The sequence below is a fragment of the Lissotriton vulgaris genome, chromosome 9, assembly GCF_964263255.1.
Source record: "Lissotriton vulgaris chromosome 9, aLisVul1.2, whole genome shotgun sequence".
NCBI classification, from domain to species: domain Eukaryota; kingdom Metazoa; phylum Chordata; class Amphibia; order Caudata; family Salamandridae; genus Lissotriton; species Lissotriton vulgaris.
Window position 1 is genome coordinate 1,182,865,055 of NC_141697.1, and position 27,575 is coordinate 1,182,892,629.

At 45.8% G+C, this 27,575-nt stretch overlaps 1 protein-coding gene across 1 annotated transcript in view; it reads left to right on the top strand.

The window, feature by feature from the left end:
* The window catches only part of THUMPD3 (THUMP domain 3 tRNA guanosine methyltransferase), a 115,505-nt gene that overhangs the window by 3,163 nt on the left and 84,767 nt on the right, over nucleotides 1-27,575 (top strand). The window contains exons 2-6 of the mRNA XM_086939227.1: nucleotides 599-910; nucleotides 1,128-1,205; nucleotides 13,602-14,081; nucleotides 21,824-21,954; nucleotides 27,063-27,132. Coding sequence (XP_086795353.1) covers nucleotides 638-910; nucleotides 1,128-1,205; nucleotides 13,602-14,081; nucleotides 21,824-21,954; nucleotides 27,063-27,132 — 1,032 coding nt within the window. The 5' untranslated portion in view covers nucleotides 599-637. The remainder of the gene's footprint in view (nucleotides 1-598; nucleotides 911-1,127; nucleotides 1,206-13,601; nucleotides 14,082-21,823; nucleotides 21,955-27,062; nucleotides 27,133-27,575) is intronic.

Below are 27,575 nucleotides of genomic sequence, written 5' to 3' on the forward strand. Positions count from 1 at the left end.
CATGGGACATAGACAGACTGAGAGTCTTAAATAAAATAATATAAGCACAGGGACAGGGCGACGGGGACATTGAATCAGCGCAGCATAAAAATTGGTCAAGAAGACACAGGAATGAGTAAAAAAGAAGCCTGTGCTAGATTGGACACAAACTGTGTTTTGCAATATACAATACAATGCTAAAAGTCAAGGCATTGACAGAAGTAATGCTTTACAAATGAAAATTAACATTTAGAAAATCTTTTTTTTCTGAATTTTCCCTTCATGTAAAATTTGTATATCTGTCAACTTTCCCACCATTCGTTCCTCTGATGTTACAGAGGTTATCTTTTTAACTGTTATTTACTATAAGTTTGTGTGAAATGAATGCAGATTCCAGTGAAATAAATACATTTCGATCTATTAATTACTGCAGTATTCTCCAGTTCTCTTATGTGAAAATGATAGGCAATATTGTTTTTTGTTGTATTTCAGAATAGTGATTATCATTTTTCTTTTAGTACCCTAGCAAAATATTATTGTTGCTATAGGGATTTCATATATATTCATATTTCGTAAACTTTACTTGTCTTGCTTTTGCATTGCTATATTTTTCATACAGAGTCCAATTTGTAGTGTCTGCACATTCGAGGTTATCTGAATGTGTGAGGTCAAAATGTCTGACATTCAAGAAGCCACTGATGTGTTAGCTGAAGTGACACTGAATGAAACCAGTGAACCTGCAGCTGAGCACCATGAGGAAAAACAGCTAGATAGTCTCCACAGCAGTCCCGTCACTGTTGGTGCCACAGTTCCAACCGGCTTTGAGAGCATGGCGGCTGAGGAAGTTAAGGAGAAACTGGGATCTGTCTCCAAAATCAGCAAAGACAGAGGAAAAATCTATTTTGACATTTCCGTAGAAAGTCTTTCACAAGTTAGTATGATTCTTTATTATTTTCACATCTCTTGGGATTTGTTGTTCCTTACATATATTCTGCATGATCGAACTCTACTCTTTTGAAAATTTTTATTTTCCTCTTTTCGTTGTTTACTAGCTGGTATTAGGACTTCTGATTGTTTGAAAGAGTAACCAACAAATACTGTCCAACGCTAAATAAAACGAAGATTTTTTATACATTTTTTATTTTCAGGTCCATCTTCTAAGATCAGTGGATAACCTTTTTGTTATTGTGGAAGAGTTTACAGATTATCAGTTCAAAGATACCAAGGTGAGTTACTTGCAGCTGATCTGAAAACGTACTTCTTGGATAATTTTATTTTGCTTCTCACATTTTGGAACATATTTGGCTGCTGCAGATCTTTCTTCACCTATGTATATGTCTTACATATTTTAGTGCATGCCTGATTAGGCATTCAAATACTCTTGCGATTCTGCACCTATCTCAGATACCCGGCAATTATATCTGAATTCCAAAAAAGCTGGAAATATGCTTCAAATGAATAACTAAGCCTACAGAAGTAAATTTTTTATTTATTTTTTTGTGGCCCTTTTGAGAAGTCAAAATGTCAGCCATAACCACATGGGCGACCGGACATCCAGAGAAGTTTTTTTTTGTCATGGATATTCAAGTCCTACTATTAGAACTTACAATTGTTATTTGTATTCCTGGCGGTTATTTTTGTGATCCATGCGTTGTAGTTGGTCATAATGGCAGCTGCGGTCCATGCAGGTAACATCAGTGGGACCTGGTGGAGGAGATTTCTAAGGAAAATTAATTATTGAAAGTGGTATCACCAGTCACTTCAACTTTGATGTTGACGATACTGTCACAGCAGTTTGTTTAGAAATATATTACTGTTGTGAATTCACAGACTGAAGACGTTAGTGTGCGCATTGGTGGGGTACAAACCTATCTGACAATTGGAATACATACGTGACAGAGGTGGGAAGAAGTTAAGATTATGTTCATAGATATAGGGAAGTGAGAGAATTCAGGTTGCCCAGGTGGGCCTGGGCAACTTATGAGTTAACTTGATGCTCCTTGAAAAGTTGTTTCCCTAGATCTTTCTAGATGTGTTTAAAGAAAATTGAATATTTAATTTAAAACATTTTTAGTAAGCATTTTGAACTGGCTCATTTGTGACCGTGTCCATAATCAAAATCATGTAGGTCAGTGTTAGATAATTGTTTTTCCCTTTTTCTCTAGCTTCCTTATGTGTGCCCTAAGAGTTGTTTTGAAGGATCCCGTTTTGCTTTGCATATGATTAGTGAAGTGTTCAGTTATTTCTACTCTGATTTCGTCCCTAAATATTGCATCTGTCGTCAAGTGTGTAACCTCTGTGTGAACGAGGTGATATGTATCAGGCAACTCCAAGCTCAACAAAATGGGTGAGTGGTCTGATAGAGTTTTCGCCAAGTATTGAACAGATGGATTCATCCTTTTATAGATGTCCTTAGTGGTCAGCAAGTAGTCTTTGACAAGGAGACATAAATGTAGCCCTCAGTGCTGTTGGGTGCCTATTTCTCCATATATCTAATACATTTATGCACCTCAAGTTGATCATTAAGTGTTGAAGCAGCCACCCTCTGTGTCTCTCTGAGGTGTTTTATCTATCCTGTGCAGGGTTTAAAGCAGCATTAAAGCTATACCCATATTATTGTATGTATGTATTTAATGCTTGTTAAGCGCGGCTGTCACCCAGAAGGGTATCCTGGCGCTGAGACCGTATCCAATCATCAAATAAACTAGGCTACATTGCTCTAGGAAACAGGTGAGTTTTAAGATCTCTCTTAAACGTAAGCAGATCATGGCTACTTCTCAAAGCCAGAGGTAAAGTATTCCATAATGTGGCGGCCGTAAAACTAAATGCGCGGCCGCCCATCCTCACTCTGTTTATCTTGGGAATCCTCACCAGGAACGCGGAGGAGGATCTCAAAGGTCTGGCTGCTTGATACCAGGAAAAAAGGTTTTGAAGTGGTATTGGTCCTAGTCCGTGCAGAGCCCTAAACACAATACAAAGAGTTTAAAAGCGATCCTCTGCTGGACCGGTAGCCAATGAAGGTCAGCTAGAGCTGTAGATGAGGAAGCGGACCGTGGTCGAGACAGAGCCAGTTTAGCAGCCATATTCTGAATCCTTTGCAACTTTAGGATCAGGGTCTTGGGAGCTCCCAGAAGTAGTGCGTTGCAGTAGTCTAGCCTACTGAGGATAGAACTACGCACTACCTCAGCTCTAGCTCCTCGGGGAAAGATTGGCAGAATTTTACGTAGGGCGCGAAGCAGGCCCATTCATGTCGCTGTAGTCCTATTTACAGAAGCATCAAGCTGCAAATTGGGTTCAAACAGAACTCCTAAATTGCGAGCTGATTCTGCAGCTTCCACTGAGCCCGGGATGGAAGTCGGCCAAAAATCGTCTGGTAATGCACGTGGAATACGGTCTGAAGAACAATGGAGCACCTCCGTTTTTGATCCATTAAATTGGAGTGAGTTGGCTCGCAACCATGCTGCTGTGGCCGACATACAGCGGTGAAAAGTGTCCCTTGAGATTATCTCTGATCCTTCAAATGAAAAGATCAACTGAGTGTCATCGGCATAATTGATGACAGATGCCGAATGACTTTATCAGTTCAACCAGAGGTCGGAGGTATAAGTTAAAAAGGATCGGACTGATCGCCGACCCTTGAGGGACTCCTTGATTCACCAGTCGTATGGATGATTGAAAAGGTGGAAGTGCCACAGCTTGTTGTCTGTTGTCAAGATAGGATGTGAGCCAGTCTAGAGCCAGACCGCTCACTCCCACGTTCTGAAGACGGCCAAGTAAAACTTCGTGGTCTACCGTGTCGAACGCGGCCGACATGCCAAGCAGCACCAGAAATGCTGACTTGCCCCTGTCGACACGCGTCCGTAGATCGTCCAGCACGGTGACCAAAGCGGTCTCGGTATCATGGGCCGGTCTGAAGCCAAACTGGGCCGCATCCAGACAGAGAATTATTTGGTATGGTAAAAGCGATATAGGGCGATAGTTGGCCGCACAGAGAGGGTCCCGAGAAGCTTTTATTAACAAAGGAGTTACAATAGCCAACTTCCAGCTGTCTGGGACTGATGCTGTGGTCAATGATTGGCAGCAGATGGAATGAAGAGGTGGAAACAACTCCTCTTGGAATGACTTCCAGATCTTATGGGGCATAGGATCAAGTGGTGACCCTGAGGATACGCCATTGGCCAAGACGCGAAACTCCTCTAACGAGGGAATAGGAAAACAGGACAGCTGAGGGGAAGCTTCCTTGAGATTATCCAAGTGGTCGGAAGGATCCAAAGGGGAAGACATAAGCTGCGCAGGCTGTCCAGATGCTATAAGACCCGTCAAGATGGTTCTGATTTTCTCCTCAAATGCGAGGGCCAATGAGTCACATAATACCTGTGAAGCCGGAATAGTTGGCACTGTGCAAGACGGGTTGGATAGATTATTAACCAACCTAAACAGGGTCTGTGATTTGTTAGAGGCCTTCGCTAAGGTGTCTTCAAAGAACTTAGCTTTTGCACTTCTTAGCTGGACCTTATATTCCTGCAGGGTCGCTTTATACGCTACCCTATCCTGCTCCTTATACCCTCTCCTCCAGGTACGCTCCGCCTGTTTACAGCGGAGCTTATACTGTCCAAGCTCTTCGGTGAACCAAGCGTTGGCTCCTCTGGGCCTGTCCCTCACCCTTCGCAGGGGGGCTAGCTCATCCAAAGCTGTTAAGATGTGCTGGCAAAGGGTTGCATAACTCTTATCCACAGAATCCTCTATTGAGAAGTGTACTGGGGTGGGGTTTGCTGGGTCAGTAACGGAATCAGAAGGCTTGAATAGTGCTTTTAGAGAGGGCTTTATTTTCAAGTAAGCTTTCTTTCTACGAGTAGTTAGTCTTATTCGGGCAAACTCGTTGGGCTCCGTTCTGACGCCTCGAGGGAAAGCAGGAAGTTCCAGGGTGTTCCGGTGTTGTCCGGGTGGTGTTGCAGCCAGAGTGGAAACGTCAGTTTCGGCCTCCAGGCGAAGTCCGGGAGAGTGCCACCAAAAAGGAAGGAAATAGAGAGACGATATTAGGGAGACGCCCAAAAACGCTCCACACAGGGACCGGGAGTGAGGGAAACCAGGTGCAAGTTATTAATAAACGAGTGGTCGTAGTGTACGTGAGGGAAGGGTGCAGGGAAACGACTAGGCGGTATACACAGTGGTCTAACCACTCCAACCTGCCCACCCCACAACTTTGCCCCGTACCTTGGAAAGCCACGCTCCTCCCGCGGGAGCGTGGCAGGGCGCTTCGCAGGAACGTTGGCCTCCTGGCTTGTCGTCTTCCACTCGTCCACTTGCGCTCTCCTCCGTACTCGGTCTCCACTCCACGCCAGTCTCGTCCTCCGGGGGAAAGTATTCCGGCGTCTTCCGGGATCCGCCTTCTTTTAACGTGTCTACGTTCGATGTGGGCGGAGTCTCGACATCCAAGTAATCGGACTTAAAGGCACGTTGTCCGAATTCTGCCCCACAGTCCCAGGGGTTCACAGAGTTATGGCTGCTCCAATCCTCCCCATGAAGCGGTGCCTGTTGCTGGAGGGAAAAAGGTGAGAGAGGTACAGCTGACCACTATTCATGTACAACAGAGTCCCCACTACTCGCACCCTGCTGACCAGCCGCCCCGTCACACACCTCCCCCCCCTGGAATCTCCCGATCGGGGAGAGGAAAGACACGCGACAGGAAATCAGCGTTGCCATTGTCCTTGCCCTTTTTATGCTGAACCTCAAAAGAGTAGGGCTGGAGGGAAAGGAACCATCTAAGAACCCTGGGATTCACAGTCCGGTTTTGGTACATCCATCTCAGAGGAGCATGGTCCGTAAGGAGGATGAAAGGTTTCCCCTCCAAATAGTACTGTAGTTTTTCAACGGCCCATTTAATGGCCAGACATTCTCGTTCCACTGTGGAGTATTTACACTCCCTCGGAAACGGTTTCCGGCTAGCAAACAAGATGGGATGTTCAACCCCATCCTCTCCTCTCTGTGAGAGCACAGCCCCCAATCCGACATTGGATGCGTCTGTGGCAAGAACAAATGTTTTTTCAAAGTTGGGTGACTCCAGCACAGGGGCGCTCGTTATAATGTGTTTTAACTGTTCAAAGGCATCTACGGCTTCCTGGGAAGGACGTTGAATTTCATTGGGTTTGACATTCTTTCTCAGAAGATCGGTGAGAGGGGCGGCGATTTCAGCAAAGTTCGGAATAAACCGCCTATAGTATCCGATCAAACCGAGGAATGCACGTACGTCCTTTTTGTTGCTCGGGAACCCCGTATTTTTGATGGCTTTGATTTTCTCAGCCTGTGGAGCGATGGTACCTTCACCCAATACATATCCCAGGTAGTTAACTCGATTGAATGCTGCTCGGGATTTCTTGGCGTTCACATGTAAGCCAGCTCGTTGCAACGCTGTTAGGATGGTGTGGACGTGTTGAAGATGTTCGGCCCAGGTCTTACTGTAAATAACAATGTCGTCTAGATAGGCTGAGCTAAATGACTTATAGGGTTTCAACACACAGTTCATGAGTCTCTGAAAGGTGGCCGGGGCACCGTGGAGACCAAAAGGCAGGACAGTAAACTCATACAGGCCCTCTTCTGTACAGAAGGCAGTCTTCTTTCGGTCTTGCTCACGAAGGGGCACCTGCCAATAGCCTTTAGTGAGGTCGAGAGTGGTGATAAACACAGCGTCACCCAGTTTTTCCACCAACTCGTCGACTCTAGGTATTGGATAGGCGTCAAATGTGGAGATTGCATTAAGAGCCCTAAAGTCCATGCAAAATCTCTTGGATCCGTCGGGTTTTGGCACCATCACAATCGGAGATGCCCAGTCACTTTTCGACGGTCTGATCACTCCCAGGTTTAACATGTCCTGGACCTCTTTCCTCACATCCGCGTGTCTGGCAGCTGGAATCCGGTAAGGTCGTTGTTTCACTATTTTCCCGGGGAGGGTCTCAATACAGTGTTCCACTAGTGTGGTCTTGCCGGGAAGGTCTGAAAAGATAGGAGCCAGCGGTTTGAGGACTTCCATGAGACTTTCTTTCATCCTATCGGACAGATCGGAATTGATAACCAGGCGGTCCAGAGTGGATGTGTTGTCGGACTCCAGGGGTTGTACCATGTTGTTGTTCCGTGGTATAGGACCGATCAATTTTTTTAATAGGTTAATGTGGTAACTCTGCGTTTTGTTTGGGGTGATCCGTAACCTATAGGTGGTGTTGCCGATCGTTTCTACCACTTTATATGGTCCCATCCACTCCTTTTTGTTAGCAAGAGTAGGAAGAAGAACAAGTGCCCAGTCTCCGACCTGAAGAGTTCTTAACTTGGTTCCTCGGTCATAGTATTGCTTTTGTTTCTCTTTTTGTCGTTCCAAGTTGGTCTCAGCTAGGCCCCTGAGTTTGGCCAATTTCGTCCTTAACTGTGAGGTGTATTCCAAGAGCGACTTCTGTTCTTCGCTTTCCTGGGTTTCCCATGTTTCTTTCGTGATTTCGAGCAGCGATCTGGGAAGCCTCCCATACAGCAGTTCGAAAGCCGAACACCCCAGGCTACTTTGTTTTTGCGCTCTTAGCACATATAATGCCAGAGGAAGCAACCGATCCCATGTAGGCCCATCCGTGGACAACATTTTCTTCAAAGTCGCCTTCAGTGACTGATTGTAGCGCTCCACAAGGCCATCGGTTTGAGGGTGATAAACCGAGGTTTTTATGTGTCGTATGCTAAATGTCTTGCACACTTCCTTCATCAAACGGGAGGTGAATGGAGTTCCTTGATCTGTAAGGATATCTTTTAGAAATCCAACACGGGCGAAGAGCTCCACCAACTTCTCTGAGACATTAGCGGTGTTAGGTGCGCGTAAAGTAAATGCCTCTATGAACCTAGTGGCATAATCTACTAGCACCAAAGCGTACTGGAATCCCCTCGAAGACTTGGGCAGGGGCCCAATCAAGTCCATCCCAACTCTTTCAAACGGGACTCCTACAATGGGCATGGGCTGTAAAGGTGCTGCTGGAGGTCTGTGTGTATTTCGTCTTTGACAGATGTCGCATTTTCTGCAATAGTCCTGTACGTCTTTATAAACGCCTGGCCAGTAGAAATGCCGTAGTATGCTCTCCGTGGTCTTTTCTTTACCGGCGTGTCCGGCTGTTAAATGTGCATGGGCAAAAAATAATACTTGCTCCCTGAAAGATACTGGTACTAGGAGCTGTGGTGTACTCCCCTCCTCTGCTTCACGATACAAGAGATCTTTACGTATGACAAATCTTGGAAATGGGGTGTCCAGGTTATCTTGTGTACTATGTGCAGCCTCCCATGCATTGTATAGAGTTCTATCTTCAGAGTGGGCGAACTTGAAACTACGATCCATAACCCAAGGATCAGGCAACAGGAGTGCTGATTTAGGATCCCCCTGCGAGGGACACGGAAGACTCAACCTCTTTCTGAACAGGGCTAGGAACTCAGGATTGTCTACCCCCAGAATTACATCCTCGGGCAAAGAGTCCATAACCCCCACTTTCACTAGACAGGCAGGTTTGTCTTTTGACCGGATGACAACTTGTGCTAAGGGATACGGCTTGACATCTCCATGGACACAACAAATATGTACTAAGGTGTTGGGGAGATACTGGTTGGGGTGTACCAGGCGTTCTTGCACCACAGACTGTCTACAGCCAGAATCCAACAGAGCTCTCACCTCATTGTCATTAATATTTATACTCACATAAAATGATGTCCCCAACTCGGCGGAGTACAGGACCGCTTTTGGCAGGTAGCCTACTTCCATTGGTTCCTCCGTCGGATGTTTACGAGGACAGAGTCGAACAATGTGGCCCCATTCGCCACACTCAAAGCATTGCGGTCCCCGCGTCATAGGAGACTCCATTCTTAATGGCCTGGGTCTAAGGGCATCAGGTATCGGCTTCCCCTTCTTTTCTACCTTTGGTGGTGGCGTTTGTTTGGAATGTCTTTTGATTTCCCAGCCAGTTCCACGAGGTTGGGCTCTTGCGTAATTGGCAGCCATTTCAATAGCCTGTTCTACGGTCAGGCCCGAGTGTTGTCTCAACCACCTCTGTGACCCATATGGAAGGGCCTCCATGAACTGCTCCAAATAGATTTTTGCTAGTATATCTTCCTTTGTGCTGGTTTCCGGCTTAAGCCACTTGTCGGCCATCATTTTTAGCCGGAAGAACGATGTTTTGGGGTTCTCACCAGCCACCCCCTTCTCCTTACGGAAACGCACTCGGTACGCTTCTGGGTCCAGCCCCAAATGGTCCAGGATCACATTTTTGATAAGAGTATAGGGAGCATTTCCTGCAGGATTGGCTACCTGGTATGCAAACTGGGCTTCCCCCGTTAACAACGGGGCAAGGAAAAACGGCCATTTCTCTTCTGGCCAGCCTAGGGCTCTAGCAGCCCTTTCAAAGTTCATAAGAAAAGCATCCGGGTCTTCACCATGGACATATTTCTGTAGGGCGATTCCCGAGGGGCTAGGTGTATGACTTCTGCTCTCTACATGCACTACACCTGGGGAACTCGTTACGTTTTTCTGCATGCACTCCAGTTGAGCTGTGACTGTATTTTTAAACAGGTCTCTGTCAGCTTGAGCTGCTGTCAATTGTCTCTCTACGGCCCACTCCAGTTTTTCTTGTCCTTTGATTAAATGTTGTATGAGGGCGTCCATCTCGGCAGTACAGACGGACTCAGATGGTAATCCCACTTCTGACACCACTTGTACTGGGGTGGGGTTTGCTGGGTCAGTAACGGAATCAGAAGGCTTGAATAGTGCTTTTAGAGAGGGCTTTATTTTCAAGTAAGCTTTCTTTCTACGAGTAGTTAGTCTTATTCGGGCAAACCCGTCGGGCTCCGTTCTGACGCCTCGAGGGAAAGCAGGAAGTTCCAGGGTGTTCCGGCGTTGTCCGGGTGGTGTTGCAGCCAGAGTGGAAACGTCAGTTTCGGCCTCCAGGCGAAGTCCGGGAGAGTGCCACCAAAAAGGAAGGAAATAGAGAGACGATATTAGGGAGACGCCCAAAAACGCTCCACACAGGGACCGGGAGTGAGGGAAACCAGGTGCAAGTTATTAATAAACGAGTGGTCGAAGTGTACGTGAGGGAAGGGTGCAGGGAAACGACTAGGCGGTATACACAGTGGTCTAACCACTCCAACCTGCCCACCCCACAACTTTGCTCCGTACCTTGGAAAGCCACGCTCCTCCCGCGGGAGCGTGACGGGGCGCTTCGCAGGAACGTTGGCCTCCTGGCTTGTCGTCTTCCACTCGTCCACTTGCGCTCTCCTCCGTACTCGGTCTCCACTCCACGCCAGTCTCGTCCTCCGGGGGAAAGTATTCCGGCGTCTTCCGGGATCCGCCTTCTTTTAACGTGTCTACGTTCGATGTGGGCGGAGTCTCGACATCCAAGTAATCGGACTTAAAGGCACGTTGTCCAATTTCTGCCCCACAGTCCCAGGGGTTCACAGAGTTATGGCTGCTCCAATCCTCCCCATGAAGCGGTGCCTGTTGCTGGAGGGAAAAAGGTGAGAGAGGTACAGCTGACCACCATTCATGTACAACAGAGTCCTCACTACTCGCACCCTGCTGACCAGCCGCCCCGTCACAAGAAGGTTTCAGGCAGTAATGTTGTCCGAGGATATTGCATGAGTACCTTGTTCCATAATTCTTTATATTAAATTGGGCCATCTATATTCAGACTGTACGTGTTCACATCCGTTCAATGTTTCCTAAAGAGAGTGCCTTGCACAGTGGCAAATCTCTCTTGGTCATACGATATTGAGTGTGTAGGGGGTAAGGGAGTACCCTTCTTAACTACAGTGACCACTCTCTGGAGAAAGATGAGAATGAATGGTTAATTGTGACCCGACATCTAGTTATTGTCGCTACAGTTGTTTTGGTGGGATGGATTTCATGTGTATTGCAGCCCAGGTGGGGTGTCTCTCAAAGTGGGCAAGCACTTGTCTTGTCTTGGGGTTGTTTAAGCCCTTAGTATTCCAGGTGAGGAACCCAGTGAAACCAACTCTAACAACAGCTTAGAGAGGTTATGTTTCAATGTGCTGACATGTTTTTGTTGATAATCTCTGACCCAGTGTAGTGGCTGTTATGTATAGCAATGTGCATTTGGAGAGTTGTTAGTGCATAAAAGATTTAACAACCAAACAACCCCACATCACCCTCTTCTCCCCCTCAACCTTTCACCCTGCCCAACCACCCAATGGCAACCCAATTATGCCAGAGGCTGGCCACCACCCTCTCTACATGACAGTTCACCAGGAACCTAATAGTGAAGACCAGAGTCCTGCATAGAACATTATTAATGTTATCAAGTTGAAAGTTTTTTTCCCAGAGGAAGTAAGGTGTGTCAAACTAAAAACTCACCTATGAAGCACACGTGGTCAGGAGAACAAACAGAATGTGTGCAGCATAGCGAAAAGATAAACTTAATTACACTTACAGTGCTGGCTTTCAAATATCTGCATTACATTGCTACATGGGACATTCTCCCAGTAATAACATCCTGAGACACAATATTGTGGGTTACAAGATATAGGAAGAGGTGGTCTGTAATATTACTAGACTTTCTAGAAGTGGGCATTCCTGTGTGCTATGCGTCTTTGTGCCTGCCTGATGTGTATTGACCGTCTGGTTCTGACTGAGAGGAGAGAGGGGCGGTGCATTTTCTCAAGCCAGTCCCTGGGTGGGTGGTTGGACGGGGGGGTTTGAGGTGTGTCCTGCCCTCCCTGAGTGACTGGGTGCTAGGCTGAATAGGATGAGTCTGCATTTGGAGTGGTGAGAGGAGTAGCACCTGCACCTGAATAGGGCTGTGTCTGCCTTTCACAATGATGGCTCGGACAGCCCTGTGGTGTGTCCGGAGCCAAGGCTTACACTAAGAAGCACTTGTAAAGATATTCTAAAGTGCGCCCAGAACTGGTTTGAACTGGGCTCAGAGCCCTGTGCCAGGGGAGAACAAAGACATGTGGACTAAAAGTATTGGGGCTGTGACCCCATGTTGGTTGAACTGGATCCGAAGAAGAACACTCTGCCACGGAGTCTCTTTGTGTGACCAGAGCGGAGCGCTGTCCCATTGCTCTGCAGCGTGGGTGGCACAGCACTCCTTTGTGGCTGGGAAGTGGGAGGGGAGAGCGGATGGAACGGAGCGCTCTCCCTCTGGCATTCGTGCACTAACGCAGCTGCTGGAAGTCAGGCAGGGCTAAGCCTGGTTGTGGGCTGGCGCATGCCAAAAGAAAGCTGGAGACAGCGGGGCAGCCGGAGACTTCGTTCCGTGGTTTGCCCCCTTTGTCTTCACAGTGGAGCGGCTGCACCACATGGTTGCAGGCTGCCGCCGGTCTAGTAGTCAGGGCGAAAAGCCTGGACCAGCCGGAGACTTTCTGCCAAAGAGAGAAGCAACCAGAAGCCAGGCAGAGGATGAGCCTGGTTGGGGCAGGGTTCCCACAAGGAAGAGGAGAGCCCTGTGTGTTGCCTGAGCCAGGGGAGGCAGGCAACTATTGGCAGTACGTCTTGACAAAGAGACCAGGGAGGCCTGAGGAGGTACCGGTGAGTGGGGGCCTGTGAGGATTACTTTGTTCCTTCCTTGGCGTGCCGTGCAGCCGGGTCTCTGCCCTCATCATGACTTGGGCAGTTGGCCCCACGTTACGGCACCTGGGGCTAGTTTGAAGCCTTGTGCTGGGCGAGGGGGTGCGAGGGGAGTCAAATGGATCACCCCCACCCCTACGGGGAAGTACCTACATTGCCAGGAGGGTTCCTGGTACTTTGGGGACTACTGGATTGTGGCATCTACTTTCCCTTGCACATTGTGGATCGGGCTTAGTTAACATGGTTATGCCTAATGCCTAATGTTCACATGCATCTTGGGCTACTTGCCAAGGCTGGTACCCTATGCACCCTAATGGTGATCTGTATATGTCTAAAGTGGGCATGATGTATTTATGATGTATGCCCTGCTGCAAATGTGTACTAAGGTGCACTGATGATTATGTGTATGCATAACGTGCTGTGATAAGTGCAATCATACCAGTGGTTACTGGTCAGCCTAAATTGTGACGATTATGGCAATGGGCCGATTGGCCAAGTGATGTATGTATTCCCCGCGAAGTCATGACGAGTGCCTATTGTGATTGTGATCTAATGTGTTTTTATGGATATTACAAAGAATACTTTTATATAACCTTGTGTGGAGTTTCTTTTGTGGTGTGCCTAGTGTGTCACTGCTGTGTGAGTTTGTTGCTCAAACGCTTTGCACATTGCCTCTGGGAGAAGCCTGACTGCTCTGCCAAGCTACCCATGGGGTGAGCAGGAATGATCTTCAGCGTGTAACTCCCTTGCCCTGACAAGAGTGGTGGGTTCTCCAGGGAGTTTTTTTGTTTTTGAATTTTGTGAAGGGTGAACACTGTGGGCCGTGGGATATTAAGTGCACATTTTATTTGAGCAGTTTGATTAGAGTAACATTTTATATTTATTTAAAAATGGGATTGCATATAAAAGCTACATGTTGGTCTGCAATGTTTTCTTCTAACAATCTTTTTTGTTTTTGTTTGCTTGGATGACAGTCTTTTACAAATACACTCCCATGGTTTTATGCCCTGCTTTTGTTTTCTGTTGGCAGGAAGCTGCATTAGAGGATCTCCAACAGTTGGCCAGCAAACTTCCTTGGGAAAGAGCTTTGGAAGTCTGGAGGCTCAACAACAGTGTAAAGAAAAAGAAAACCAGGCGTAAAAAACCCAACCAAGCTAATGACTCTACCAAGGGCAAGCAGGAACCTGGGAAAGATGAATCATCAGATGTGAAGACTGCTGAACAAGGTGACACTACATTTAATATACCTGTTGATGATGTGCCTGTTGGAAGCAAACTGCAGGAAGAGACATTGCAGTTGAATGAAGGGCCAGAGATTAAAGGTGAAGAAGAAGAAACCAAAGAGAATGGAGGAGGTGACACCAGTGACCAAGTGCTCAAATTTCGTGTCACTTGCAACCGAGTAGGGGACAAACACAGCTTCTCATCCAACGAGGCAGCTAGGGACTTTGGTGGGGCAGTACAAGAACACTTTCAGTGGAAGGCAGACATGACCAAGTTTGATGTGGAGGTAAGAAACTTTAGTGTGATGTGTACATCATGATCAGGCACCTATATTGATAACAAACACCTGATGGAAGTGGTTTCTCCAAATGCTGTTAATAAGAAACAAATATATTTGCACGGCCTTTAACACCTTGGCTGCTAGGTGTTTTCCCCCTCCTGTGCTGGAAATTGCCATTTTAGTGGCACCATGACGAGCTCAGCTCGTCATCAGCACACGACACCCGTGGGTGATGACGAGCTGAGCTCGTCATCAGCATCGAAGGGGTTAAGGAAAATACTGAATACAGGTATGTTTCTCAAGCTTCCATAGCTCATTTATTTAAAAAAAATAATTCACTGTCAACACCTAAAATGCTGTACGCATCCCACCATAACTGCAGCAGGGTTAGCATTTTGATAGATATATCAGTGTTTTCTTTGCATTTGGACAAACTGGCATGCACTCACATGGGCATAAAAGAACAACATAGATATAAACATAAAGACAAAATGGAAATAGACTGTTATGTGTACCAGGAATGCACTAAAGCTGTACAATTAAATCTAAATCTAAAAAAACCTACGCTTGACCCTGCCTGTCTCTCCAATTACCGGCCAATTTCCCTGCTTCCTTTTCCAGTTAAAATCATGGAAAAGTTGGTCACCCGCACTCTATCCGGCTTCTTGGAAGGGAACACTTGGCTGGATGAGACTCAATTTGGCTTCCGCCCAGCTCATGGGACGGAATCCGCGTTAGTGACCGTGCTAGACAATCTGCGGGCGCGAGTCGACAGTGGTCGGGCAGCCTTTTTGGTGCTGCTCGACATGTCGGCCGCGTTCGACACGGTCAGCCATCCGACCTTGATAGCGAGGCTGGAAGAGTGTGGGGTCAAAGACAAGGCTAGGGACTGGTTAATTTCCTACTTGGATAATCGTCAACAACGGGTGTCGCTCCCTCCCTTCAGCTCAGAGGAGCGGAGAGTAGGACAAGGAGTACCTCAGGGCTCAGCCATCAGCCCTATACTCTTTAACATTTACCTCCGCCCTCTAGTCCAGCTTATTAAATCATTTGGGATCTCTGCATTTAATTATGCAGATGATACCCAGCTGGTCTTTTCTCTGGAGGGACAGGATGCGGTCCCACTGGAGACTTTTCACAGGTGCATGCAGGCCACGGCGGACTGGCTCCGCTTGAACTCGTTACAGTTCAACGGTACTAAAACTGAGGTGCTGCATTGTTCCGGCGACCGAGTCCCCAGGGACCTCCCAATTGACTTTTGGCCCCCGTCCTTTTCTGAGACGGTGTCAGCCACACATTCGGCGCGTAATCTGGGGGCCATTTTTGGGCCTAATTTACAGCTGGATCTGCGCGTAAATAAGACCACGTCAACGTGCATGATGCTCATCCGAATGCTGCGTAAGGTCCTACCTCTCCTTCCTGAGCAAGCCAGATCCGAAGTAGTGCGGAGTACCATCCTAAGTCGACTCGACTACTGCAACGCACTACTACTGGATGCCCCTGCAACACTACTGGGCAAGCTTCAAAGGGTACAAAATCTGGCTGCCAAACTCGCTCTTTCCCGCCCCACTACAGTTCGTCTACAGCAGCGCTACAGGAACTCCATTGGCTGCCGATTCACCTTCGCGTCCGCTACAAAGCAGCATGCATAGTGTTTAGAGCGATTCATGGCTTGGGACCAATCCCGTTGCGGAGAATGTTTGCTTGGTATCTTCCATCTCGAGCCTTACGCTCCTCGTCATCCAAGCTGTTAGTAGTCCCGCGCTTCCAGAGAGTGAGGATGGGTGGCCGATCGTTCAGAGTAGCGGCGGCCAAACTCTGGAACTCCCTGCCATTATCCCTCAGGAGCCTTGAGGCTCTTTCAGCCTTTAGAAAGGCGTTGAAAACCTACCTCTTCCCGAGGACAGGCTAGCTGCTGAAGTTGTTGTTGGACCAGGGTTCAAAAGCGCCAGGATGCCCTTGGTGGTGACAGGCTGCGCTCTATAAGTATACCACAATACAATACAATACAATACAATTAAGAGGACGTTTTAGGAACCTAGAGGGAACGGTTTTGAGAGTGTGAAAACATCTGGTGGAACTCTCTGTAATAAAAAAATGCCCCCTTTTGCAGGGTGACCTTCCATTGTTATTCATAGGTGGGTGCTGGCCAACCAACTGTCAGAAAGTCTACAGTTAGAAATGTGGAGGAAACCACACTAAATGTGGGTATTACACGTCCAGCAGCACTTAAAATGTTTGACGTCACAAATTTGAGATTTAACTTTGGCGTTTCTTGTATATTTGTATTGTTTCTGGCGCCTTGGATCAAAACGAATGGAATCCAAATACAGGCAATGTAGTCAACAAATTATCTAGAGGAGTGGGCTTTTTTCAACCAACTTCTTACTCACCCTCAGGAAGCATGAAGATAACTTTCATCTCCAAAAATTTACAAGCATATAATCCTTCTTGGAGTCCCATTTTAAGGTTAACTTTCTTTTACAAAATGTAAGGTCTTTAGCTCATAGTCCGTTAGCCTTTGGTTTGTGTGGGGTGGAGGGAGAATTGTGATGAAGACATAACTGCTTGTTCACGCACTTTGCCACAGTGTTGATTTGGGAAGCAAACAAGAGGTCACCAGCTATGACAGTGCCTAGGTTCTTTACTTTCTTTACTCTTGGAGAAGTGAAAAGGTTTGCGAGGCTTGAGGGTAAGTCGAATGGTAGTGATACTGACTTGGGGTTTCATGTTTCTGAATAATTAGCCTTGTCACCATCCACTGCACAGGAAGCTCTCCTGCTTCCACTGGGAAATGAAGTGCAGGCAGGTGGTGATGTTGGATGAGTTGTATGGTCAGTTTTACAGGTCGTTGTGGATTTGTGTATCACCAGCTTAACTTTGGAAGTTTACCTCGTACTGCTTTGGGAGCTAAGTCTTGGTGCATACAGAGAAATCACAAAAGGGATGATTCCTTGGCAAAACAAAAGACACTGGTGTGCCAATAAATCAAATGACCATATGTTTACTCCTTAGCTCTGCTTGTTTGGAAACAAATGGACTTATTGAGGTACAGGCCAACGTACGCCTGCCCTGTGTCCAAGCCTCGCAAGAAGGATTGCATGGTATTCAGTATTTTAAACGATTAACTGAACAAGGAGTATGCACATGTGTACACATGTGCATACTGGATCTACTGTCACAATTTTCTTACAGGGCTCTTCCTAAAAGAAAAGGATGTACATTAAAGAATCATACACAGGTCTGGACAGTTTATACATATTAATGCAAACCTTGGCTTAGCGACATACAGACCTTTTTCACAGACCCAGAATGTGGTACCGTAAACTGTTTGCCAAAGTGTTTGTGCTGCTAGGAATTGGGCGAACTTGCCCAGAGGATCATATAAACGTGAAAACTTGTTGTCCTTGACCCAAAAAAAATGTCCTGTACATCAGGCAAAAGGAATTTCACACCTCTAAATCTTGAAGCTGTCTTGTCACCTTTCTTCCGATGATTTTACTGATAAGTGAGAGAATTGAAAAAGGTTAGTAGTAGGCTAGGATTTTTGGTCAGCATAGGATTTTGGGGGATTGGGAAGGGGGCATCAGCGGGGTGGTTAAATGCAATGCTAAAGGTGCCAGGAAGTATGCCAGAGAGAATGGATGCATTGATTGAGTTTGTTGTGTCTGCGGCAAGTGGTTGAAAGAATTATGAGGCATGGATGACTTATGTGGTTTATATATTTTTGGTTTTAGGGCCTAAATCAAACTCTCAACAGTTTCGATCATTCTGAAGGAAGACTGTAGTGAGCTAGGTGCAGTGGGGGCCCTTATGGGAAGGTTGACAATGGACTTGTTGTCTTTGGAGATCATGGCCTCAAGTAAATCTTGGAGGTCTTTGAAATGCTGTTTGGATGTTCAAGGGTCACTTGTATGGCATGTTGGGCTGGAAACTTCCTGGTAGAGGTTGAATATTTCCTTCACCTGATTCGGTGCCTCCTACATGTTTTGTGCAAAGTAGACCATTTTGTCTCTATTGAAAGCTTTATAAGGGTCTTTTTATGTAACATTTTGTCCTCATCAGTTTGACTTCTTGTAACATATGTTTTCTTCATCAGTCTGTGACGTATGCCGTTGCTTCTCCTGTTTTGCGTTGATGAGTTCTATTCAGCAAGATCTTCAGTAAAACATTCTTAGTGGATAAGGTTCATCTTGGATTTTCTGGATTTGCTGGAAGCTAGACTATCTAGAACAGAGTCTGTGTTGAGGTGGAGATTGTTGAGTAGTGTTCTAGATAGATTGGTGTGGAGTGGTTGTTTTTGATGCCAATAAAGGTTGACTCAAAAACCTCTACTCTAATGTTTCTGATGTAGTTAGGGAAAGTGTGGCTGGTAGTTGGTAATAGGTGTGTAAGATCGTAGAAACAAAGGACTTGTCCAGCAATATCTGGGTTTGCACTGTTAAGTCAGTAGTTTTGCATGTTCAAATGCTAAGTCCATAGTGTGCCCAGTTGTATCTGTAGGGCTGCACATCAGTAGGTTGAACCGAGGGCTTGCATGTTGTTGATGCGGGTTATAGCAAGTTTTGCATCAAGTTTATTGCCCCAGAGGCTACAATCTCCCATGTTCTGCACTTTAATGGCTTTGGACTTTAAATGAAGAAGAGTTCTATACATTCACTCTGGAAGGAAGGGATGTATCATTGGCACAGTAGACGGCTACTGCAATGAAGGAAGTATAGGGGGTTAATGGTACAACTGGTATCTATGCACTCAAATGATAGCAATGTAATGTGGAGAATTTCCAAGCAAGACATTTTGGTAGGTTCAGCTAGATCAACCCCACACCCTTCTTCCTTTTCTATACCTCAGGAATATTTTGTGGTGGAGAAAGGAGATCTATGAGGGAGGTGATAGTATTGTCTCCAAACCATGTTTCAGAGAAGCCAGCTCTTTGATGATAAGATTCTGGTACAAGCTTATTGATATCAAGGATGCCCCTCAGGGCTAAATGTATGTTCATTAGTCCAAGTTAAAGTGTGAGGACTAGACATGGGGCACGTCGAGGAGAGTTCTATCATCCAGGCAGCTAAGCCTCCGCATTGTGGGGTTCTATATAGGAGGTCAAATTGGGACGAACAGTTGGAGATGATTGGTGGAGCTGGCCTGCGGGTGATAGGGCATGCTATTTGAAAGCTAATTGGTAAAGGTTTGCTGCAGTGGTTTTAATGGGACAAGGGGTTGTACAATAGTGCTCAACAGTGCAAAGTATCCTGATTTGTGGGTAGGTGTGCTGAGTAACTGATGAATTGTGTAATTGGTCCAGAAGGGTTGATCCAACAATGGACTGTTTAACATTTTTGAAGCTTAGAACATCACTTGGAAAACCAACAGGTTCTTATTGTTGGCTTGTCTCACAAGGGTGCAATTGTAGTACAGGTTCACAGTGAGTTTCCAGGGGTCGGTGCAAAAGGTGGTGGTGTCAAGCCCTTGGCGCCTTGATTTTCTGAGAGCTTTCTTATGCACAGCCTGACTTGAAAGTTGTTTAAGCCTGGCTTTTGGATTAGTGGAGAAGAAGAGGAAGTCGAGCTTGCGCAAGTTTGTCCTAGAGTTGTATAGACTGAAGGTTCCTGTGTTCGATCTCAAGAAGTCATACTTTTTTCAGACATTTTTGTACTTTGAGGTTGTAGAGTACATGAAGAATATTCTCTCCCGACCGCCACTTAGTAAATGGAGTCTGTTGGTTCCCCTAGCACTCCCTGCACTTTCTGTGGGTGTGGGGAGTAAAGCTAGGCAGCTTCCTTATGACAATTTAGGGTAAGATTGCTGACTGCTTGTTGTGCAGAAGGCGGTGCTAAGAGTACACTTTTTTACTTACAGGGGGTCATTTATTTAGGTAAGATAAGTTAATAAGGTGAGTGAGCTGCCTGCCCCACTGGGGCCAATGCCAACGGTGGGCTCCGTAGGAAACAAGTAAATGTATGTGGCAGGTACACTCTGATGTTCTGCATTGGCAGGCACTGGTGTTGGGCAGTGTGCATGGCGCAGGTAGGAACAAAGATAGAAGTATTCAAGCGGGAGCATGATGGGATGATATCAACTCGTACGTTTAATATTAAAAAAATTGGACAGGAAATCTCTCCATTCGTTGATGAAGAAAACAGCATGTTGGCCTTGATCCGTAGTTTTCCGAGAAGTCTGTCATCTAGTAGACCTTCACAAATTTTGTCTGCAGTTGATCGCACAAGGTTTCGAATGAGATCTTTATGTGCTATGAGTATTCTCTAGTAGTGGTCTAGTGTTTGGGAAGATCTGCTGGAAAGATGGCCATCACCTGTGTGGGAACTCAATGTGATATACGAGTTCCATTGGGTGGGCGTCAAAGAATGCTTTGACATGGGCTCCCATTCTTAACTCACTAATGCACAAGATCCATTCATTCAGCTTGCTCAGTGCTTATCATTCCGGAAACTCCTCATCACTGTGGAAAATAAGTTGTCATGGTGTCCGATGAACCTCAGAAGACTTTCCAAAGCTGCCAAGCCTTCTATTGGGGTGGTGGTATTGGATGGGTAAGTTGCCAAAGGGCAGTCCGGGACGCCAAGATTGCGAGGCAGTGACTCTGAACTGTCGTCACATGGAAGGCGGACTGCAGCATTATTGAGATGCACACCTCCAGGTACTCTGCTGAGGCCCTGTGTGTTGCTCTGAGTTTGTCTCCCCACTCCGCCACTACAATGATGTGTGTCCAGTGTCTGTATTACATGGCGACGGTGTCAAAAATGATCAATAGGAGCTTCTTGGGGCTATACCTGGTGGCCTTTGCTCCTTTACTCCCCTATATGACACTACTGCATCCCTACGCTTCTTCGTCAGTTTCTAAACTTTTGTACCCCGTCTAACCCTCAGACCCTTTGCCTACCAAACATGTAAAAACCTGCGTGTGTAGCCAGCTTCTTGAGAATCCTGTTTTAGGCATACCAGAGAGAACTGAAAGTACTATGACATTGGTGCTTAGAGGCAGGGCTGGCCTCTTCTCCTTCAGCTGACTGATATAGGTCCAGACTCTGTGGTGCACTCTGGTGGTGCTCAAATGCAGCTCTGAGACCAACATCCTAGAGGAAAGCAAACTAGCAACATTACAGTAAGCTGCACTGCATGCAGCTCCACACAACCCCCAGCATTAAGTGCAGGCTGATCTCCCCCACAAAGGTTCAGAGATTCCCGATTCAGCTCTGGGCATGATGTAACTCTCATACCATCCTGTTAAGGGGTAAAGCTTGTTGGTGAAGGTTTGGTAGATCTGTGCAAATGTTCACACCCACTGTCTTCAATCAGTTACATCTGGGGGTATTGTTTATGGGGTTACAAAAGTTAATAACATGAAAGTCTAAGGAATAGCAGTAAGTAAAATGTTTGTTCTGGTGTGTTATCGTTGCTAGTGTGAACTCATGCACTGCATTTCTTAGCCTGTGGAGCCATGCATGACATGGTAGTCTAATGCTGCCTAGTAGCTGTCTGGCAGCCCTACTACTGCCTCTCATGCTAAGTAAGAAATTCTCCTCCAAACATTGACTGTTTATCTCGCTATAAATGTGGATCATGTATTCTTGTTCTAGGCTAAAAACTGTTCCATATACACTGATTCCACCCCTAGACCCTTTCCCTTTAGCAAATTAAAAAATACATTCTAGTAATTCTCAGATTCTGATCTAGCCGTCTGATGCTCATTATTTCCTTTTGCCCACTGTTGTATTTTTTTTTATTAGGTTCTTTTAAATATTCACAATAATGAGGTGGTGGTAGGAATTGCCCTGACAGAGGAAAGTCTACACAGAAGGAATATCACTCATTTTGGGCCCACCACGCTCAGATCAACCCTGGCATATGGGATGCTCAGGTCAGTGAGTGTATTTTTTACAGCGTGAAGATGGATGCAGAGAACGTATACCCTTGTCTTTCTTGTCATAATTTTAGTAAACCATTCTTCAAACTCCTGTGTGCAAGGCTGCTATCTTAGAAGAGATCCTGAGAGATAGGTCTGGTGTTTATTGTATGTGAGAGTTCAATACGTTGTCAAATTTTTTTACTCGAATATTAGTGTAGACATTTCCTCTATGCTCCTTTCTTGGTTTGGTCAGGCTCTGATTAAATGCCTCTTCCAACAGTACTTACCGTTCTAATGGCATGTCATATATGGCTATTTACATCCGTCTTCTAGGTACCAGTATCCCTTCTCCTAACCCTTTAACTGCAGCTGTGCCAGGGCCCAGAGTCAAGGTGGCATTTGTTAGTGTAAACTTGCTCACAAAAATATGTTATTGACTAATGTGATCGAGATATGAATAAAATCTAAGCTTTGTTTTTTTAATCTTTCAGGCACTTTAAAGTTTTGAACATGGATAGACATCTTACATTGTTTTGATCCCCTCACTAGAATTTCTGTTCTTTCACGAGTCCACTGCATTTAGAAACATATTTGAATTTTGTATAGTTTATTTGAATTAACAATAATCTCAATAATTGCTGTTAATGCAGCTGGACCTTCATGTTACACTAAATAGCTTACTTTTTGAATGTAGCTCCGAGGAATTATAATAACATTGAATTTGATGTGCTTTTTGGAGACTGGGTTTGTGCTTTCTTACTAAATGTCGTTCTTCTCAAGGCACGGTTCCTACTAGGACGATAAATGAATGTGTGACTGGTTTGACTAGGGGTCATGCTGCATCACTGCCAAATGTGCTAACAGTATCTGTCAAAAGTATAGTAGAAGCGCTGAGAAGTGTAAAGCCTATCTCAATGAGCAAGTCTTGATCGTAATGCCCAAACCTATCCTGCTCGTAACAAAGTCTAAAATTGCTACTCTGAAGAGGGAGCACCAGAAAGTAAATGTAAATGTTGTATACTTGTAAAGCGCACAGCTGCCCGCACCGCGGGCGTCCCGGCGCTGTATACCGCTGGGGAACCCGTCCTGGCTTTCCCTGTGAGATGGTCCCTTCTGGCACCCCCATGGTGAGACCAGGCATCCACTGAGTTGAAGGGGCCGTTGTGAAGATTAAGCAAGCTAATGCCCAGAGTTGCAGAGTGGAGCCCAAGGTTAGAGTAGGCGCCGAGGCGAAAATTATCAGGCCCGCGGACATTTTGACCCAAGACCCTGCCGCGTCGGGAATCGAACCCTGGTCCCGGGCCGATCTCAGCTTCCGGGTCTGCCGCCTCTAACCATTGAGCCACACTTCTCCAGTCACTGAAAGTTACTGATGTGTGCCAGTGATGTTGTAACTTTTCTTCCTTTGCCTTTTAAACACCGGGATCTGATGCTTCTTTCCTTTTACACTAAGTGTAAGAAAAGGAAGCTGTAAGAAACTTTGGATACTTCTTCATCGGATCCATTTCCAGGTTTGAAGCATCCAATCCAGCTTCCTTAAGATCGAATCTCGTCACCGATGCCCTGACAGCCAATATGAATGTGAACCAATTTTGCCTTTTAATTAGACTGTATTGGAGACAATGTATTCTGTGTGAACTAAGCCTCATTCTGCTCAAGCATTTAGTAAGCAGGCAACCAGGAACCTACCACCCTTAGATATCTCCTTTCCATCCTCAAATCCCACGGGTGACAGACTGGTTAATCAAGCCTCATGAGGCAAGCTAAAGCTCGCTACATTCCTTGGTCTCTTTAGAGGCGGCACTCGTGTACCTTGACCCATTGCGGTTAAGACTTTGTCTCAGGCAACTTCATTCTTAAAATTGTGCAATGCTACATATTTAATGGCACCAACTTTCTTATATTGTGGTAAATGGACGAGATGGCTACTCCATCTCTGCCAGAGCACCCATGAGATCCTTATTCTCAGCTCCTGATTGATATAGTAGAGCTAGCGAGACTGGTCATGGAAATTGGCCTTGAGACAGTTGACTCAGTGCAGGATCCATGGGATTAGCTGTTCTGTGGCACCGTGCCTGGCTGGCATCCATCAGGTTCCTTAGAGCCATCCAGGTTAGACATATTCACATACCCTTTGATGCCCAACTCCTTTATTTGGTAAAAAAAAAGCATTTCCATTAAGCTGGGCCACAGCTCAAGTTCTTGAATTGACAGTGCTGGGGCTATACTCGTTGAAACAGTCATCCATGACTACCTCTTTAAACATTGCAATATTTATATTCAACCTGCAGAATGAGTCAGTCAGGAGTTAGCTGTTGGCATGCAGCTAGCACACTTTTCATATTTATCCATCTGGCTCTCACCAGCTGCTCAAAGTGCTTGATTATGAAGTGCGACAACATCCCATTTGAGGGTATACTTGCACAAGTAGAGAGAAATTGCCTCAGACCAGTAAGTCCTCCATAAATGTTATCTTGCCATGAGCTGGAACGAACCAACCCTTCCCCCTTACGTCATGATGTCCCCACGCACAAACCTCTTGATGACAGATGTTTTAAGACACTGCTCTTGCCTTTTGAAGACAAAAACATGGACTTCCATAGCCCCAGATTCATCATTTTCGTCTTTGCTCTGGTGCCTACAACAAAATTTGAAACAGCTGTTACGCTGTCAATTAAGTTAACCAAATGTTACCTTTTAGGATATCCCTAGCAGACCTTATTTTCCAAACTGCCAGAAAGAAGATAGTAAATTATTTCAATTAGAAGGATATATCGCTCATTAAAAAAATTACTAGAACCATGCCTTTTGCCACATTTTCAGTTATCTGCGGACGAGACGCGAATGCTGTACAATTTCCATAAGGAGGTGGATGATAAATTGATACTTGTATAGCGCACTACTCACCCGCAAGGGTCTCAAGGCGCTTGTACGAATACCGCTGTGGAACCCATCCTGGCTTTCCCTGTGCGGCGTCCACTCCTGGGCACCCCCAAGGTGGAGGCCAGGCATCCTTAGCGTTGTGGGGGCCGTTGTGGAGATTAAGCAAGCTATTGCCCAGAGTTGCAGAGTGGGACTCCATGATTAGAATAGGCACCGAGGCGAGAATTATCAGGTCTGTGGAATTTTGAGCCCGAGACCCGCCGAGGCGGGAATTGAACCCTGGTCCCGGGCTACACCTCTGCATCAGGGTCTGCCGCTCCAATCATTGAGCCACACTTCTCCACTGATAGTGACATGAATAACTGCCTTCCTACAGAACAGCCTTAAAATGGGATTGCTCTTGGGTTTGCAGAACCTAAATGGCCCGGATAAATTTCTTGAAACGAATTTCTTGGTCCACTTAAAGTCCCTTGCCATCGGAGTTGTCCTCGTTTGCTTCCTACATCCATAAAGCTTAGCCACAGTTTGTTTAATTAGACTCTGTTACCTGGGGGACAGTGTGAGGAACATCTGAATATTTCAGCTTACTATGTATGATGGTTGCTCATAAATCAGTCACATATTTTCAAGAATATATTAGGCTCTTGAAGTAAAGGCCTGCAAAGGTGATGAAGGCATATAGGATTACTTAATGTGGCTAACATAGTCACGTGGAGATCAACATCCCAAATGAATGTTCCATTGCTGTCAATAAGGCTCGCATGGACAACATCAGTGGGTAACAGCTCTGTTACCTGAAAAGAGAAAGGAGCTTATCAGGAACAGTCACAGCTCATTCATTTGGAATCGTGGGAGCAACAGCGGCTCTCACCTTAAAGCATGAAGGAACAAGAGAGAACATGAAATGTGATAAAACTGGCACTGAAGCCAGCCCAGTGAATCTAGTGGGCAGGCCCTAATGAGTAGTTTTTTCATTGGTGGGTTTACATCCGGCCTGCCTGTATAATCACTGCTTTTTATTCTATAGGGTAAGCTATTAAAGATCAATTGCATAATAAAAACAAGTTCCTCACTTGTAATTGAAGGCATGTTACCACTGCTAGATAATTCTAGTACCTGACTCCCATACTGTGCTACCTCCATTGGCTTCCCCATCACGGAGAACTTTCAAACTTTGTTGCCTTGCTTGTGAGGCTAAACACAACAACCACCACCACCCAAATCAGCCAGATCTGCTGCCCATCTCTGTTGGTTCAAGAGACTTCCAAAACTGGGACACTGTCGGTCAAAGTTCCCAAATTCAGAGTTTTTTCTGCACTAAAGCAAACTTTCACTTGCGCTGCAGCCACGGCTTGGAATGCTCTGCCCTGGAATGATGATTATAGCCCTTGCTTAGAAAGACTCTTTAAAAACACCTCTTCCAGAAATTCCTAAACTGACACCCAACTTGATCCTCATGAGATTACTGTTCCCAGCACGTACTGTTTACTGCTTTATTTTCAGATTTTGAAAATTGACAACTCCCAGCTTACATAGCATACTTTTTCACATGAAGGGCCCTAATACCTTTATGGCCCATGCACGCTATATGACAATCCTAAATACATTTTGTTTTAAACTAAATTGACTTGTGCTTGACCTCATTGGAACCAAGCAGTACCCGGCTGATGAGCCCATAACTAGGGTGAAACCGGTCCTGGTTGCTTGTGTTTCAGTTCAGGGAGGACTGTGCAGGCTTGGCAGATTGGGCTGGACAGTTCCTATTGGAGCAGGGTCAAGACTGATTTGCATACACCTGGGTCCAAACTTAGGTGGTATGGTGTGCAAAATAAGCATGGATTGGGTTGCGGCCCGAGTGATTGCCAGTGGCTGAGGTTAATTCAAGCATTCTATCCATCACTGTTTTATATGCTTAATATGAATCTGTTGTAGAGGCACTAAGCATGCATGGGTAATTATATTCTCTGTGTGTGTGCTGTAAGAACTCGATCTGACCTTCTAAGGCAGAGGTTAGATCCACACACCTACTACCTTAGAGTAAATTCATTTCTTCCTGTAGATACCTGATTTCATTTACACAGTAGTTAGCCTTCAGATGGCGATCTTGCGTTGAAAAAGTAATACCAGTAAGCCCATAGAGAAGTCTTATTGAGATTTACGGGTAAGTAGATTTGTCTGTACTATGAAGTTTGCTTTGTTATAAATGCTAATCTTCTGTGTATGCCCCTCTTCTGTAGGCTTTGCAATCCCGGACCTGCTGATATCATCATTGATCCAATGTGTGGTACTGGAGCGATACCAGTTGAGGTGTGTACTGTCTTGGGCATTTCTCAAATTCTGTATTTTATTTCAACAAACACTGACATGTTCACATGGACCTTGAGTGGCCAAAATGCCTGGGGTAGCAGGGGTGACATCACACACCTTTTAGCCCTAGCGCAAACTGTGGGCCATGGCTCCCTGGGGAGCTGTCAAACCTAGCCAAGGGAGTCGGCCGGGCACAAAGCACTTTAATGCATATAATGTTGAAGGGTCTGGAGGCTTCAGTTAAACTTATTAGACTTAAACGCATGATGTTGATGATTTGTAAGCTGTAAACGTTGTCCTTAATTGACGGCATGTCGATGGAGATGACCTCCATATTTCACTGGATCCCCACGTTCCAACACTCCCAAAGTAGGCGGAAGATACCTGATTTATTTTGTTAGACTCGTTAATAGTTTATTTTTTTTCCAAATGCATTTTACACC